Source organism: Eucalyptus grandis, chromosome 8 (assembly GCF_016545825.1).
Source record: "Eucalyptus grandis isolate ANBG69807.140 chromosome 8, ASM1654582v1, whole genome shotgun sequence".
NCBI lineage: Eukaryota > Viridiplantae > Streptophyta > Magnoliopsida > Myrtales > Myrtaceae > Eucalyptus > Eucalyptus grandis.
Window position 1 is genome coordinate 13813959 of NC_052619.1, and position 16782 is coordinate 13830740.

Here is a 16782-nt window from a genome sequence, read left to right on the forward strand (position 1 = left end):
CGTCGCGTCTGAACTTCCTTTGAAGTCCCCTAATCGTTCTGCTACCGCGATAGCTGAAGCAAGGCGGTTCACTCTTCTCCCCACTTAAAGCTCAATTTGAGCCTACAATTGCAATCCTGTATAAAGTTGTAGAACTCCCCTTCCTCTTCCCCCTTTCACCAAATTCAGAGGCCACTTATGTGGACGAACTCTCGGGAAATAATCTCTGATATAGTTTTGTCTGTTTTGTCCGTTTGAAAAGAAATTTGGGAATCAAAAACATTTTTCAGTTGGGATTCTATTGCAAGCATGCTGTCCAAAATAGGTCATGAATCCATGTCTTAACTCATATTTGATGAGTCGAATTGTTATATGGATTAATAATATTCAGTAAATTGATCAAAAATGGGTTTAGAATGGTAAGTTCAAAATAATTATATGGGTGTTATATGGATTCATAGCTAATTTATACACAATTCATTTCTATGACTCTCTTTTCACTTTCTCTCGCCCACACTCAATCTTGCACTCATCCACTCTACTCTCTCTCCTTAGTATGTGCATAAGGTTTATTTATTTATTTATTTAGATTGTGTTAGATATGGAAGTGTTTTAATAATATAAGTCAGATCAAATATGGATTGGATCAATATGAGTAACTAGATTTATATTATACGAAACCCGATATATCCATTTGACAAGTCTAGTGTTGATGAGAGAAAGAACTTGAAACACATATTATGGGGTCAAATCCAAATAAAAAGAAAATCCAACTTTTTATTAAAACCTTAGACAAAAAATAATAGGATCTTTCAAACGTCCCATTGAAAAGCCAGGGACAAAGTAACACCAACTTCTAAATGTCACTTGAAAAAAAGCTCAACCTTTTGTTCATGGGATAAAAATGACATCTATCATGAATCCGTATATTCCCTCCATTATATCACTACGTATTGTCCTATATGAGTCATTGTGCTAATGTGTATAGCGAGCCTTGTCAGCCATATTGTCCTATGTGATTCATTGTGCTAACATGTATAGTGAGCCACGTCAACCAACACAAATAATGATGTTACCTTTTATCTATTACATTTTTCTTTTCTTTTTTGCATTTTATGCCAAAATCGATATCATTTTAATGTGATCCACTAAGGGCCTGTTTGGCAAATTTTGTTTCTATTCTTCGGAACAAAAATTTCTATTCTTTTGTATTAGGGAACAAAAAAAAAACAGAAACACATTTGGTAAAACTTTTGTTCCAGGAAATGATTTGGAATAGAAACAAGAAGTAAAAAAAAAATTGTTTCTTGTTCCCAGGAACAATTTCGAAAAACAATTTTTCTCTCCTCTTTTTTTCTTTTTTTTTTCTCTTTCTTTTCTTCTTCTTCTTCTTCTTCCTTTTGGCCGGTCGTCAACCTTGGCCATGGTGGCGGTAGCCTAGCGAGGCTTCGGCAAGCTTGCCGAAGCTCGGCGACCGGCCACAAAGAGAAAGAAAGAAAAAAAAAAAAAAAAGAAAGAAGAAAAAAGGAAAAATATAATAAAAATATTGAAAAATTAAAAGAAATAACAAAATTATACAAGTTTACCAAACACAATTTTAATTCGGAATGAAATTTTTTTGCGGTTACTAAGTGCATTCTTATACTCAGAAATTGTTCCCGGGAATAAAAAAAAAAAACTATTTCTGTTCAAAAATTATTTTTTGAAATAGAAACGTTACCAAACACGCCCTAAGTAGGTCAACCCAGCAGAGCCATGTCGAATGATGTGTGGCAATTTAGCAATGAGAACGGAAGGACTTTCTAGCAGGAGTCGTTTTTGTCCCATGAGCGAAAAGTTGGGTTCTTCTTAAGATGCATGAAAGGTTGAGTTATTTTTATTCCTAGGCAAAACCTTGATTTTTTTTTTTCAAATATTATAGATTGTGCCATTTTTATCAAAGAGGCAAAATGATTTGGCTTTAAGAATAAGTGGACCGAAGGTCCTAAATTTTATCAAAAAAATGTAATTAAATTCTCAAACTTTTTAAAAGTATAATCAAATCTTAAAACTTGATATAAAAATATAATTAAGTTCTACAAATTTCAAAAAGTGTAATCAAATCCTAAAACTAGTCTTAAAAATGTAATCGAGTCTTGAAACTATCAAAAAGTACAATCAACGAAATGACTTAATTGGATCAATTTGATAAATTCCAAGATATAATTGTATTTTTTGAAAGTTGTAGAATTCAATGATATTTCTTGACAAATTTTGAAATCTAATTGTCCCTTTGGAAAGGTCTTTTCAAAAGTTCTTTTTTTTCCAAATATTAAAGGCTTTGTCATTTATATCCGAGATGGAAAAGGTTCGGCCTTTTGTTGGCCATGTTGCTTCTTCAAAGTGCCACTTTTTCATTTCCACGCCACCCTCTACCTCGGCAGATTCCATACGGAAGAGTATCTAGACGTCCTTCCCATACAATATACTTCCACAGGTGACTGATCTCCGGAGTGCGCACGCTTTCCTTTTGGCATCTTGCACGGGGGAATCTGCAACTACTCAGGAAAAATAAGATATTCCCCCCCAAAAGAGACAAACCCAAGGGCTTGATGAGCCTATGAAAAAAGGCTAGTAAACAAACAAAGGCCCTTGATGCAAGGGGGAGTTTCCGATGATCTCGTGAGAAGCGGTCCGGATAAAACAAGAGTAGTCTCGTCGGTTATCATCGAACTTATAAGTTCTGGTCCGTTATGGTCTTTCGTATTATAATTACTGAAGGATTACAAGAAGTCACAGACCAATCAGGGTCCGGACCATCCTTCCCTTGCGGAACGTAGATGATATGATTGCCCGGCCGACTTTCAGCCTCTGAAAATCAAGGAGAGTTACCGGGCATCAAGGCTGAAAAATCAAAACCTATTTTACTTTTTCATCGACTCAACCACTCCATCCAAAATTAGCCTTATCCTCGAACGATCTCCGAGCGCACCCACCCACTCGTGATCCTCGTGCCATCTTTTTTTCCAACCTGAGAATCGACGTGGGAACATGGAAAGGTGTCCCGGTGCAAGTGAACAAAAAAGCAAGTGTGTAGTTTCGATTCACTTGCCATCACGCAACGGGCCATTTCGATCCCCCTCGCTATGCCCCACCACCACCTTCGTTTTCGCTCTCTCGTTCTCTCTCTCTCTCTCTCTCTCTCTCTCTCTCTCTCGTCTTTTGCAGAGATCGCAATGTGCACTCATCAAGAGGGAAGCGACGTCTAAGACACCATCGAGAACTCAGCACTAACTAAACCCAACATGAGTTTTCATGGACAAAAAAAAGTTTCATCTTTCATGGGTTACAGTCCTTTCGCCTTCCCGAGGTTGCCGAGGAAACCGAGGGAACACCGAGGCGCTCTGCGCTCTCCGATCAAGAAGGGACAACGGGAATCCTGTCATCGATGAAGTGGTTGATCCTGTTGAGGTTCGCGAAGTAAGAGAACACGGGGAGCTCCTCGAGCTCGTCGAAGAAGTCGTGGCCCTCTTTCGGCTCGGGCTCCGGTTCAGGTGGCACCGGAGCCGCCCCGACACCGCTCGGGTCCTCGCGGGAACAAGAGACTAGAGGCTCTTCGTACACTTGCAGTTGCGGAGCGAGCGTGTCGTCTTGCTCCATCACCAGGTCTTGGGAGGAACAGTTGGTCGGAGACCGGAGGTAGTGGAAGTTATCTTCTCGTGCGCGGTCGGCTTCGTCGATGCCCACGTGGGTGTGTCGATCTCGATCTTGTTTGTCCCCGAGATCAAGATGTTGTTCTTGATCTTGATCTTCTTGATCTTGATCTTGCTCTGGCACTTCTTCTTGGGCCGAGACAGCGGGAGAGACCGCGACCGCGACCGCGGTTTCTTCAGGATCATCGTCGGCCTCGGACGGCTGAACGGTGGGGTTGAGGGAGTGAATGTCGGGGCCTGGGTGGTTGTGGGTGGACGTGTAGGTGACGACCAGGACCGAAGCATCCGTCTTGCATCGCTCCACTTGCTTCTTGGCCGAACACCCCTTCGACGTGCTGCATCTGTAATACCCTCTGCACAAATATCCACGCCAAAGCCAAAAACAAACATCAGGAACTCGTCATGCCTTGCCATGAGAAGCCTGAGAACAATCATGGCCAGAAAAAAAATAGACTAGAAGAGAGAGAACACAGAGCATTTGCATGGGATCTTAAGACAAAAAAAAAAGGGGGGGCGAAAGATGGTACCGTGGGTAAGGCGATCCTTTGATTGGCTTTTGCCCGTACTTTCTCCAGGACCAGAAATCAGAAGGTGGCCCTTCGTTCTTCTGCTTCACCACGTTCGCTTCAATCTTCACCCTCACAACTGTCTTATGGACCAACTTCCTGCAACAAAAGAATCACGCCGCAATCCATTACTCCTAGTAAGATAAAAAGCCAAAAGTCTCGGTTTTTAGAGCGAATCGGAAGGCTCAAAAGGGCGAATGCCGAAGAAGCTTTCCCTGAGAAAAGATGGCAGTCTATCGTGACGCGTGATGCGTGCTCATCAAGGCTATTTACCTTCTCTTGGATGCCTGACCCTCTGGTTTAGCTCCCTCAGGATCATCCATGTCGAGCTTCGGCGCGATAGAATCAGCAGCCATGACAGATTCCACTGATGCTTCACAGAACACAAACTTTCAAGAAACCCAAGAATTGTTAAAGATTAGGATGCAGCAGGAGCCGTAAAGAAGAGGGTATGGATCAAGGTGTGCTCCAGTTGATTTTGAGAGAGAGAGAGAGAGAGAGAAAGGGAGAGGGAGAGGGGCATTGAGAGGAAGGTAGGGGAGGATAGAGAGAGAAATGACAAGGAGCAAGTTGCTTTCCCTCATCTCTTGTCTCTCACTCTCATTTATTAAAAGAGCTAATATGATCACAACCATGCATGTCACTACTCTCCCACCCCCCCACTAGCCCCTCCCCACCTTCCATTATAATATCTGCCCCGACCCACATCGCATAGCTAAGCACATCCGCAATTAAAAAAAGCGCGCTAATTCGCTCGATTCGATGAAGCATGCTGGCCCCACTTCTTAATTAACTGATGGCGTTGAGCATATGCTCTGTTTACATCGCCCCTGCTCGGCTCGAAATGTCATCTCAATATCGCTGAAAGAGAAATCTATTTCCGCTCTCGGCGCACTGAAAAGTCATGACTCCGCGTGTTTTCTAATTATCATGCTTAATTTTGATCCTTTCACATCTCGGCAGTATCGTCTCGTCTCGGCTAATGATCTTGCTCTGAGTGGTGATTAATGAATTCCGACTGCCGGCGTGTCCGCGCAATCGCTCGCTGCCACCTGGACAAAAAGGACGGTCTTTAGCGGATGCGGACACACGTTGGAGCTTTGCCAAGCGCAAAGGTGTGATCACTGATTCACTGGATTTGGAGGAGGCGTGGTGGCGCGGCACGTGGGCCTTATGGTGGGCCGGGTCTATTTTTGGGGCCTGAGTTGAGAAGTGCCAACGAAGAAGATACGCACAAAGGGTAAAATCGCAGGTGATTTTTTTAGTGGCGTCTCCTTTTTGGCAATTCGCCTTTCTTTCTTTCTTTGTTTTTTTTTTTTTTTTTTTTTTTTTTTTTTGGGTGGGGGGAATCAAGAGGCACCCTCCATTGAATTTGCCTCACTTTTCTGCACTTGTGTATGGAATCCAAATTCATGAGATTCATCATCATGAGAGAGGATGGCACCACATTGCCATACTTCGGTGCCCTTCAATGGTGGGTTTCTTCATGGTCTGCATCGAATCCGAATTTAGGGTGTGCTTGTTGTGTGCTTGTTTGATTGAATTTTTCTTTTTCTTTTTTTTTTTGGTGAATTTGTTTTCTGGGCTTTTGCATGTTCAGCTTGCTAAAGATGATCGGTCAACGAAAAACTATTTATGATCAAAGAAAATATGCATACTAAGGATTAGAAAAACGAATTTCCTGAATTGAAAAGAAAAATATTTTCCTAAAAAATATTTTCTTTTTTATCATGAAGTCTTATTCTAAACAAACGCATTATTAGTCCTCGTTGTTTTGGGGAAAGTTTGACATTATTTAAAAGCGAGTTTTTCAGAAAAATAACATGATTCTCCAGTGTTTGGTCAATGTATGAAATGAATTGGAATTATTTTCTAGCATTTGAAAAAGAGGACCAGATTTTATTTTCCTCAATAGATATGTATTATTTGGATGCCGATGATTTGGGTATGGGCACCTAGTAAACCAGCCACGAGTACTGGGGTGCCAGGCACGCTGCCAAGGATTCGGAACAGGCGTTTAAGTTTTTCTACCTAGAAAAATTTTCTATGAAATAGAGGGAGCATTAATTTGTATTGTTAGTAGTACATAAAGTAAATAAACCTCGTATTTTTTTAGAATCGGATTTCCTATTTTATTCCCTAATATTTTAGAGAAAAGTTCGTGCACAAAAAATATAAATTTCAAATCTTTTCAAAAGGAAAATCAAGGAAACTTATATAATTACTACCATTGACTTTTTCTTAGAGAAAATTCTAAATAAGGGCTTGAAGTGTCCTCATTTTCTCAAATAAGAGTCTAAAGTGAACGTTATTTTAAATAAAGACTTGAAGCGCCTTTATTTTCTCAAATAAATGCCTGAGGTGCCTTTATTTTCTCAAATAAATGCGAGTGCCATTATTCTCTCAAATAAATATTTGAAGTGAACTCTGTTTTCAAATAATGGCATAAAGTGGCTATATCAGTCTCAAAAAAGGGCCTAAACTCACTATTTAGTGAATGACAATTTTGTCCTTTAAAAATTTTTTTTCTTCCAAAAAAATAAAAATATAAAAATTAAAAAAAAGATGAACATGCATGAGAGGGAGGCTCCCTCTCGCTTGTGGCCGCCGCCCATCACTAGTGGAGGGGCGGTGATGGCTAATGGGGTCGTCGGCACTGGGTGAGGGCTGGTGACCCTCGATGAAGAGGTGAGGGCCAAGTGGGCCCTCACCAAATATGGGAGAGGGCGACGATCCTCTCCAGATTTGGGCAAGGGTTGTTGACCCTCATGTAGACTTGGCAGCCCTCACCCAGCGCCCCTTGACCTAGGCAACAAGGTTTGGGTGCATTGGGTGAGGGCCACCAAGCTTGTGTGAGGGTCGTTGGCTAGGGTGAAGGCAAGTGACCCTCGCCTAGATCTAGGAGAGGGTTGCCGCCCTCTCCTATCTTTGGCAAGGACTTGCTAGCTTTCGCCTTTGGTTGGCAAGAGTCATCAGCCATTGTCCAGGCGTTGATGACCCCACTAGTCATCGTTGTGGCTCCACTGGTGATGGGGTGATGGTTACATGTGGGAGGGAGCTCTTTCGCCTTTATTTTTGTTTATTTTTGTTTTTTTAATCTAATTTAATTTTAATTTTAATTTTATTTAGATGAAAATATATCCTTGATTGGTAAGAATTTTTTGCCGATCGACGAGCTAGTAAGACGAGGGGCTTATTTAAAACATTCATAATCACTTTAGGCCTTTCTTGGAGACTAATATAGTTGTTTTAGGCTCTTATCTAAAATAAGGTCTACTTCAAATCATTATTTGAAAAAACAAGAGTATTTTGGACCTTTACTTGGAATTTTCCCTTTTTCTTATGAACATTGTTGATTTTATTAATTTGATCTCTCTTTTCATCTTCTCATTCCCGTTAAAAACTATTAACGAGGAAAATCTGTTGTATAGATTGATAACTAAACAAAGAATTCAATTTTGAAGTTAGCAAAATTTTAATGTGTACAGAGGTTTAGTATATATAGATGTATAGACCTCGACTCACCTGAATAGGTGAAGGGATGATTCTACTGTTCCATTTCTAGAAAAAAAAAATTCCACATTCATAGATCTCTGAAAGAGTTTACACATATCAAAAAATGTTTGTGAGAATCATTACCAACCTCCCGACTTTTGATTAATGGTAAACTACTAATAATTTTATGAAATTAACAACTTTTTTTAACAATTTACAGATTACCGAATTTTATTTGTTTTTACCAACACTTGAAATTTACAAATTCATATTTGGGTTTATCAATTTTTATTTAAGTGATTTACCAACTTTTTCCGATTAAATTACCAAGTAATATTGAATTACCAACTCTTATTTAAATTATTTACTTACATATGTAATTTAACTTATAGACTAATTTAGCCGTTTACCAACTTTTATTTTTCTACATATGCCTTAAATTTATCAGCTCCTAAATTTACCAATCTTTATTTGTGTGACTAATCAATTTTTCCCCAATAGTTTTTCAACGAGTTTGAACTTATCAACCTGTTATTTGATTTCTTACCAACTATTTATTTGAATTTTTTCTTTTAATTTAATCAATTTGCTATTGAGTTACCAACTTTTGTTTACAGTGCTTACCGACTCATTAATTTACCAACTATTTTCATAAATTGCCAACATCAATAAGAGCAATTGGCAACTTTTCTCCGATTAAATTATCAACCAATTTTGTATTATCAAATCGTATTTGAGTTAGTTATCAATATTTAATTGGTTCTATTGAATTGTCAACTTCTCTTATCTCTTTCAAAAAATCTTCTCCTGTTTTTTATAAATTTTTAATTATATTTCTTATCAATGTCTTAAATATGTCGTACTATTTGGTGAAACCATCAACTTTTATACTTTAACAAGGGAAAATCGACCACGTGCTCATTGGCATTCCTTTCTCCGGTTAGGTTTTTTTATTTATTTACTTTTTGGTTTAGTTACATAGTTCCATAAACTTGCTAGGAGAATCAGATCAATCGTGTATCGCATGCGTCCTTTCATTCTTCTTTGTTTTTAACCCTGCCAAATTAAATACCATATATTCAAGTCAGTGAGGTCACATTCACAAGAACTTCCACAATGCATAAAGAAATTAGCTTTTTGACATAGAGATAAAGCCTCGGCACATTTTTCAATCAAGGTTCTGTAATAGTGTAAAACCCTAATTTTTCTGTCGGCAGCTCTCTCTCTGTTCCCAAAAATCCTCCCTAGGAGAAACTTCACCTGCCCGAACCCGAGAGCCGGCTTTGCTCTGCTTTTCTTTTTCTAGACTTTGATTTTTTTTGTTTTTTTCCTGTCCCGATCTAATCTAGGATTCTTTTCTCGCCTCAGTTGGCATCTTCTATCGCTCGTTGTTGTCACTTGTCTTCACTCTTTGTGATGATAAATTTATCGGCAGCTGAAAATTTTGTAAGAATTTCGTCACCAGTCCAGTCAACAGAATACCCTAAACATGATTCTATAACCCTCTCCGAAATTAGATAGAAGCTTTCCTCTCCTGATTAAGGGTCTTCTAAATCTATGAGCTTTTATTTCCCAATTTAAATATAGATTGAGAGTTCCTTAGAGTTGTTTGATTTGTAGTAGTTGAACATGTTATTGTTGTTGTCTATATAACGATTGTGTTGAGGACATCAAATCTAGTGACGTAGTTTCTAGAGGGGAAGATCTCAATGTGTGCCCATTACTAACGCTCCTAGTTATTTTTTGATGTTGTAACAAATTTGATTTTTTGGGATGAGAGCATGTCGTAGCTGCATACTCTACTATGCTTTTTTCTTTTGGGTTTTGATTTGTTTTTGCAGCTCTTTGAGATTCACTTTGATTGGAAACTTTTTATATTCCTCTCATGTTTGATTATAATAAATGAATGAAATTTTCTATTGACCAAAAAACGAAAAAGAAAAAGACATAGAGATAAAGCTTATCCTTTGACACCTAACTAGTGGTTGAGTTTAGTACATAAGGGTACGTTTATTTTACAAAAAATAAATGATTTGAAAAATATTTTTTTAAGATTTCACTTATATCATTTACAAAATGAATGAAAAAAATATCTTCACAATTTATGGAGATATTTAGATATAATTTGTTGTTGATAAATGGAAGAAATTTATTGACTAATTATTTTAAACGATACAAGTAATTAATTTTAAAAAAATATTTTACAAATAATTTATTTCGTGCAAAACAAATGGAACCTTTCATTTTAAATTCGTGGAGTTCAAGCACTTACCAAGTGGAAGAAAAGATGAATTTTCCCTCATCCCCCAGGCTGCTACGTAAGCGGGAGGACCACACTTAAGTCCCCAAGTAACTTCGCCAAAGCCTTTGCTTCGCAAATGTTTCGAACTCCTCACCTCTCTCGCAAAGGTTCACTGAAGCTTATTCAGCGGAGTCACCACGATCGGTGGTATGAAATAAAGCTTTTGTGTACATAATAAATAGATGAAACCTTTACCAAAAAAAAAAAAATAGATGAAACCTTTTGCTAAAAAAAAATAAAAAATAGATGGAACCTTAGGGACTCCGCACAACTTTTGCTTATATTCTACTTCTTGTTTAAACAGAAAATGACACTAGCGCATGCAGATTTCATTTTACTTGGATTTTATTTTCCTCCTTAACTTTAGTCGGGTCGGCCACATAATTCTGAACTTTTCTTGGCATTTCGGGTTTGCTAAATATGACGTAAACCCCTGAGCATGGAGCCTGAACAAGGAACAATATCAGGGCAAGTTGTTTTTTCTTTTTTTTAATCGAAAGGGTAAGTTGCTTTTAATATTTAATACGTTTCTAAATTTTTCATCGCATGCCTAATCAATGTAAACTTTCCTGGACACCGATCATTCTGCAAATACGCCGTGTGAACTATATTTTATATTTTTAACTCGTACTATCTTTATTTAAATCAATTTCGTGTGGATGAGATTTTGGATGAGATTTTCACAAGACGTCATACAATGTACTGCATAAAAATATATTGTGTACGAATAGATATTTCTTAATTGGGGGGGCCGGCGAAGTTTATTATCATCCAGAAGGTGTCCACATCACGTTGGTTTTGTCTAAGTCCATGCATGTCTTCAGGATTATCTTCTTCCTCCGTTCGATTGAAATGTCAATGGGCGTGACTTGTTCTTTGCATGGAGGTCACATTTGGGAGTGGCGTAGGACCTACGTACGTTTGAACAAGTCCAAGGTTGGATATTTTTACGAGGAGGGCTCGAGATGAGTATGAACATGCTGGGCGAAAGCGATAGCTCGGAAAGTACTTTTTTTTTTTCCCGATATGTATTAGCCTTGTAATACATCTCTCTTTGAATCGAAATTATCGATGGTGATTATAATTTATCAGTTCGGGAATTTCATTACTATTTTTTGTCAGATTTATTTTTTTTTTTTACCGTTCACTGGTAGATACTTCGCATGCACCTTACGGGGCATGTCTATATGCATATTTTTTTAAACCATTAGATCTATCTCTACATTTTTTTTTTGGGTCGATTAGGGAAAATTAAAAAAAAATCATTGACGAGAGATTCCAAGATTAGTCATTTGTCACGTCCTGATATAATTCTATCATATATTTTTCGTATTTTATTTTATTTAAACTTAAATATTTTTTGCTCATTCAATTTACTTTTTGTTTAAACAGAAATTGACACTAGCGCATGCGGATTTCACCTTACTTGATTGACATTTATTATATCTATTTGTACAAGTGAACAAAAAGAGAAAATGACAGAAATGAATTTTAGTTTAATGTAGTTCATAAACTTTTAATTCGTTGAATTTGGACTCTGAATCGTAGTCTAATGGGCACTATGGTCTTTGAACTTTATATTTGCTCAATGTGGACCTTGGAATTTTGTTACATGTTCAACTCCGTTCCTATATTATATGGAAATGTTTAATATTATCCATAAACTAACATTAATGGAATAGCAACATTGAATATTTACATTCAGCTTGTGGGATTAAGTTGAACACGTATCAATAGTTTAGGATTGTATTGAATAAATTAAAAGTTCATGGATCATGTTATGCATTGAATCAAAGTTGGAGAACCATTTATATCATTATCTCAAACTAAAAAAATAAAAATAAACAAAAGAGAAAGAGGTTCTTGTCGCATTGTAAGTTTTGCGGCCCATGGATAGTCTGAAGCCCACATACAGATGTCCGGTCCGAAACGGCAAGCCGTTGACCTTTTCTTGGGCAATAATAAATCATTGACCTTTAGAAATGGAAGTTTCTTTCTTTCACCTCGCTTATTCCTTTTCTTCCCATTTCTTTCCATCTGATATTTCAATTTGAAAAGCTTATTGTTACGACTGCTTAGGTAAAGTTCTATAGGACAACAAAAGCAGGCAATATTGAATGGGCGGAGCGCTATTAGAATTCTATATAATCAAACATCAACATCCACATAAAAAGACTACATCAGATATGAGAATAGTTCTTGCATTTATAGGAATGCAATTAAAGACAAGACTAGAAATGTATTCATTCAAAACAAAACAGGTGGTGAGGCCAATTGAGGATGAGATGAGATGAGGTCACTTTAAATGGTTTGAGCATGTTAAACAAAGACTTTCAAATGCTATAACAAGGAGAAGCGAGCAACTTTCGAAACAAGGGTTCGGAGTTGCATGAGAATACTCAGAAGGATGTGAAAAACAAATGATAAGAAAAGCAAGCCGTGCCTACTTAGCAAGATAAGCTTTAATTTGATGCAGTTGTTGTTGCACCAACTTTAGTTAGGCCAATTGCAGTTATCAAGGAATGGAAAAGAACAAAGAAAAGGAAAAGAAAATAATAAGATTCGTGGGAGAGCATGAACTATCTAACCACCAGCAGTTAGGGCTCCCATCAATAATGCCCAAAGAACACTAAACAATGACACGTGTAAATATCCAACTGGCCAGTAAGCATAAAAGCTTCACGATCAATCTCAAAGCCCATTGGGTAAAACCCCAGGCAGAAGGTGGCGCAGGCCCATCCTCCAACGACCGGACTTTCACCCTTCAACGCTTTGAGATGACCCCAAACCGGTTCGCAAATCAAACATCTGTTACTCCCCATTTTAGCAAAAATTACAAGTTGAATCGATATATATAGGACAGATTCCTTCTCATTTTTTTTTTATTTTCTGTGTTTGGTGGGCACGAGAAAATTATTTGAACCTAGTTTTACAAGTACCTTTGGCGCATTACGTCAGAGCTGGAACGATGGACGTGGACACCACTCCACTGACCATTTCGCAGAAATTTAGATAAATAGACGGATTGCCCTTCTTGCTCTGTTCTGTTCCTTCTCTTGCTTTTGAATTCTATTCAATTCAATTCATCATTTGTTTTTTTCATTATTGCGTCCGCCATCATCGACCCGAGACGATGGCGTGGCCGAGCAGGCGTTGTCCGTGGCCGCACAAGCCCCAGTTCGTGAATTCTTCCATCTTGAAGCAGAGCTTCCATGTCCTCACCGTCACTCTCCTCAGCCTCTTGCTTCCTCTCTCGTTCCTCCTGCTGGCGAGGCTCGCGTGCGTCAGCTATTACTCGTCGGTGCTCGCCGACTCGATCCCGCAGATCCTCCCGTTTCCTCTGTCCTTCTTGTTCAATGCTAATCCGAGCCCGCTTCATGCACTTGTGGCCTTTTTCACGGTTTGCACCCTCCTGCACGGGTTGACCGGGAGGATCACCCCGCTGAGCGAGCGGCCGCTGCCACCGCCAGGGACGGCATTTCACCAGGCTCGCCTGCCCATGGCCTGGGCCGTCCTATGCGCGGTGCAGGTCTGCGTTGGCCTTGGCATTGAGGGGAGCATTGCCGCCGGGGTCGACGGGTCGCCGCTGCGCCTGGGCAGCGCCGAGAGGAGCCTGCTGAGCAAGGCGATATTCTTCCTCGGGCTCCATGAGACGACGGCCTACTGGTCGAGGGTGGTGGTGAGGCCGGTGGCAGATGACACGGTGTTCGGCGGTCCGCAGGCGGAGGAGGGGCTGCTCGGGAGGGTGGTGGTGGCGGCGGGGTTCGGCGGGCTGTGGTGGTGGAGGTTGAGGGGGGAGGTGGATGCGATGGTGGTGGTGCCGGAGGTCAAGAAGGAGCTGATGATGGGCATTGGGGTGGCCGATTTCGCGGGGTGGTGGCTGTATTACCTGACGGTGACGATCGGGATGGTCAGGATTGTGAAGGGCCTCATGTGGGTTGGGATCGTTCTGTTCTGCAGAAAAGTAAAACGGGACTTGGGCGAGCTGTCTTTGGATGAGGAAATAGTCTAAAAAAGGTGGGTCCACAAGCTTTTCCGTCGCAATGGCTTTTGTAATCTGTACTGTTTCCACGGAGATAATTGAATTCCTTCTTTGCACATTTCTTGGTCAACGCCTAATGTTTTCATTGTACTATCTTCTTCTATCCATTGACAACTTCTTCTGTATTAACTTTCCGTTCGGAGAATCACGATGAGAGGAGCCTTTCCAGGAGTTGTACTGGCATTGAATCATTGATCATGGTGTGGAAGGCAGGAAAATGATTAGATTCCAACTCCCAGGAGGCAGCTAGTTGGATTTGGAGATCATTAGTTTAACTTGGGTTCCAGATTGTATAAAACAGATGCAAGTATATCAATTATTCTTGCAATCATCACAGGAACTGTTAAGGTCAATTTGGGAAAGAAAAGGATAGATAAAACTAATCGAGGAGCAAGAATGTCAGAATTAGTATTTTCTTTTCAAGTTAGGTCTGTGTTTCTTGATACGTGGTTGACTTAGTTCTAGCGAATCGAATGCAATGAATTCTTACCTATTTGGGCTTTGCATTTGCTTTTGATCCTAAAAGAAGGGTTGTTGTGGTGGACTCTATGGCCCTCAAGATAATCAAGGGGCCATGAGGCTTGTCCGCCGAATAGATTTGATCAAGTAGAGTGCCTCCATAGTCAAGAGAAAACATTAGGTAGACCGGTCACATCAAGTCATTGTGAGCAGTCAATAGGGACGCGTTTGGTAACGCTTCTGTTTTGGAGAATTTTTTTACCGAGAAATGATTTTTTCTGTTTCTGTTCTTGGGAACGACGTTTGAGCAAAAGAACGGGTTTGGTAACTTCTCAAAATTTCTATTTCGGAATAGAAATACGTTTGGTAAATTTTTAGATTTTTTTTTATAGATTTTTTTAAGTTTTATTTCTTTAATTATTTTTAAATTTTTCTCTTTGGCCGGTTCTTGGCCATCGCCATGGCTGGCGAGCTCGGCTGAGCCTCGCCGGGCTAGGGCGAGGCCCCATGAGCTCATCGGAGGCTAGCCTAGCCCCGGTGAGCCTCGGCCTCAGCTTGGCTTGGCGAGGCCTAGCCTCGCGTCGGCTAGGGAGGTCGAGCCTCGCCGTGGCTGTGCGAGGCTTGCCCCCGCCTTGGCTGGGCGAGGTCAATCTTGCTTAGATCTGGCGAGGCCAAGCTCGCCCAACCACCTGGCGAGGCTCGGCCTCGTTGAGCCACCATCAGCGACGTTGTCCCTGGAGGTAACCCGGCAAGGCCGAGCCTCACCAATGGCTGGGTGAGCTCAGCCTCGCCCAGCCACGGTGAGACTTGAGCTGACGAGTCTTGCTGTGGCTTGGCATCTCCGGGGTTGGCGACGCACTGACAAGGTCGCCGGCCCTCGTTTGGCTGGTTGCCGGCACCGACCATGGCCAAGGTCGACGACTGGCCAAAAGGAAGAAGAAGAAGAAGAAAAGAAAGAGAAAAAGAAAAGAAAGAAGAGAGAGAAAATTTGATTCTAGAATTTGTTCTCGGAAAATTAGAAGCTACTTTTTTCTATTTCTTGTTTTTGTTTCAAATCTATTCTCTACTTTTTGTTCCCGAGAATAAAATTTTTACTAAACACATTTCTATTCTTTTTTTTTTTTTGTATCCTAGAATAAAAAAATAGAAATTTTTGTTTCGGGGGACATAAATTATATTTAACAAACAAGCCCTAGACGACACGTGTTATCTGTGGGTCTTACCTTTTGAGCCTTGTAGTGGTCGAGGACCACGATAACATGTGATTAGGGGTGTGCATGGTCTGGATGGGCGGTTCCTAGCCTAGAACCGGGAATCACTTGCTAAGGACCAGTTCCAAAAAATTGGAATCGGAATCCACCCATGAGTTGCATGGATCCACTTAAGAATTGGACCGCCGGTTCAATCCGGTTCCCGAGTGGATTCATGGAACCGGTCTCACCAATAATAATATTGTTTTCCAAATCTCATCGTGAGTACTTTTCATATCGAATAATATTTTTCTTTAAATTGAACTGACTTAATTAAGGATACAATTTTTCTTTATTTTATTGGAAAACACTACCAAAGAAGAGAAATACGTTTTTTTTTTCCTGTTTTTGAATCATTTCAGTTGAAATCTAAACTATTCTTTAAGTTCAAAGTTTTGGATGATTGTCATATGTAGATCGTCTTTTCCTTTATCTCATAACAGTGCCCAATCTCTTACAACATTTGCTTTATTGAATTCTTTCTATAGAAACAATTCCACCGGTACTCTATATATTTTTGAACATAGTGTCCTATGTAAGTCCCAGAAGTATCCTTTGAATGAGCCATTTGTTGAGTTGCTGAAAGGCAGCTTAAAAACAAACTGTGAGAAGAGATAGAGCCCTAAAATTTAGGTTTGCTAATTAGTAATTTTGAAATTTATTTTAATATTAAAAATTAATATATTATTATAATATAATCGGTTCGACTTGGGTGGGCGGATCCGTTCATGGGACCGGGAATCGGACTGGTTCCCACCAGTTCCCATAAATTGGAATCGGAAACTGGACCGTTTCCCTCAAGAACCACTGGTTCCAGACGGTTCTAGTTCGGTTCCAGGCGGTTCCGATCTAGTTTCGAGCGGTACAGACGGGTCCCGATTATTTTGCACACCCCTACATGTGATTTGGGACCACTTAATATTTTCTCCACGGTAGAAGAGAGAAGAGAGAAAGCGTGCCGCAAAAATGAGAGAGAGAGAGAGAGAGAGAGAGAGAG

At 39.9% G+C, this 16782-nt stretch overlaps 2 protein-coding genes across 2 annotated transcripts; one reads left to right on the forward strand and one right to left on the reverse strand.

The window, feature by feature from the left end:
- Positions 1-3224: 3224 nt before the first annotated feature.
- LOC104456678 (WRKY transcription factor 68) lies at positions 3225-4886 on the reverse strand. The gene is made up of 3 exons (XM_010071532.3): positions 4511-4886; positions 4199-4336; positions 3225-4024 (listed from the first exon to the last, which is right to left on the reverse strand). Exons 1-3 carry the CDS (start codon positions 4591-4593, stop codon positions 3376-3378), a joined length of 870 nt encoding a protein of 289 aa, XP_010069834.2. The 5' UTR covers positions 4594-4886; the 3' UTR covers positions 3225-3375.
- Positions 4887-12904: 8018 nt separating this feature from the next.
- On the forward strand, positions 12905-14221 carry LOC104431443. Its single transcript, XM_010044078.3, has one exon. The coding sequence runs from the start codon at positions 13168-13170 to the stop codon at positions 14044-14046; it is 879 nt and encodes a 292-aa protein (XP_010042380.2). The 5' UTR covers positions 12905-13167; the 3' UTR covers positions 14047-14221.
- The last annotated feature ends 2561 nt before the right edge of the window (positions 14222-16782 follow it).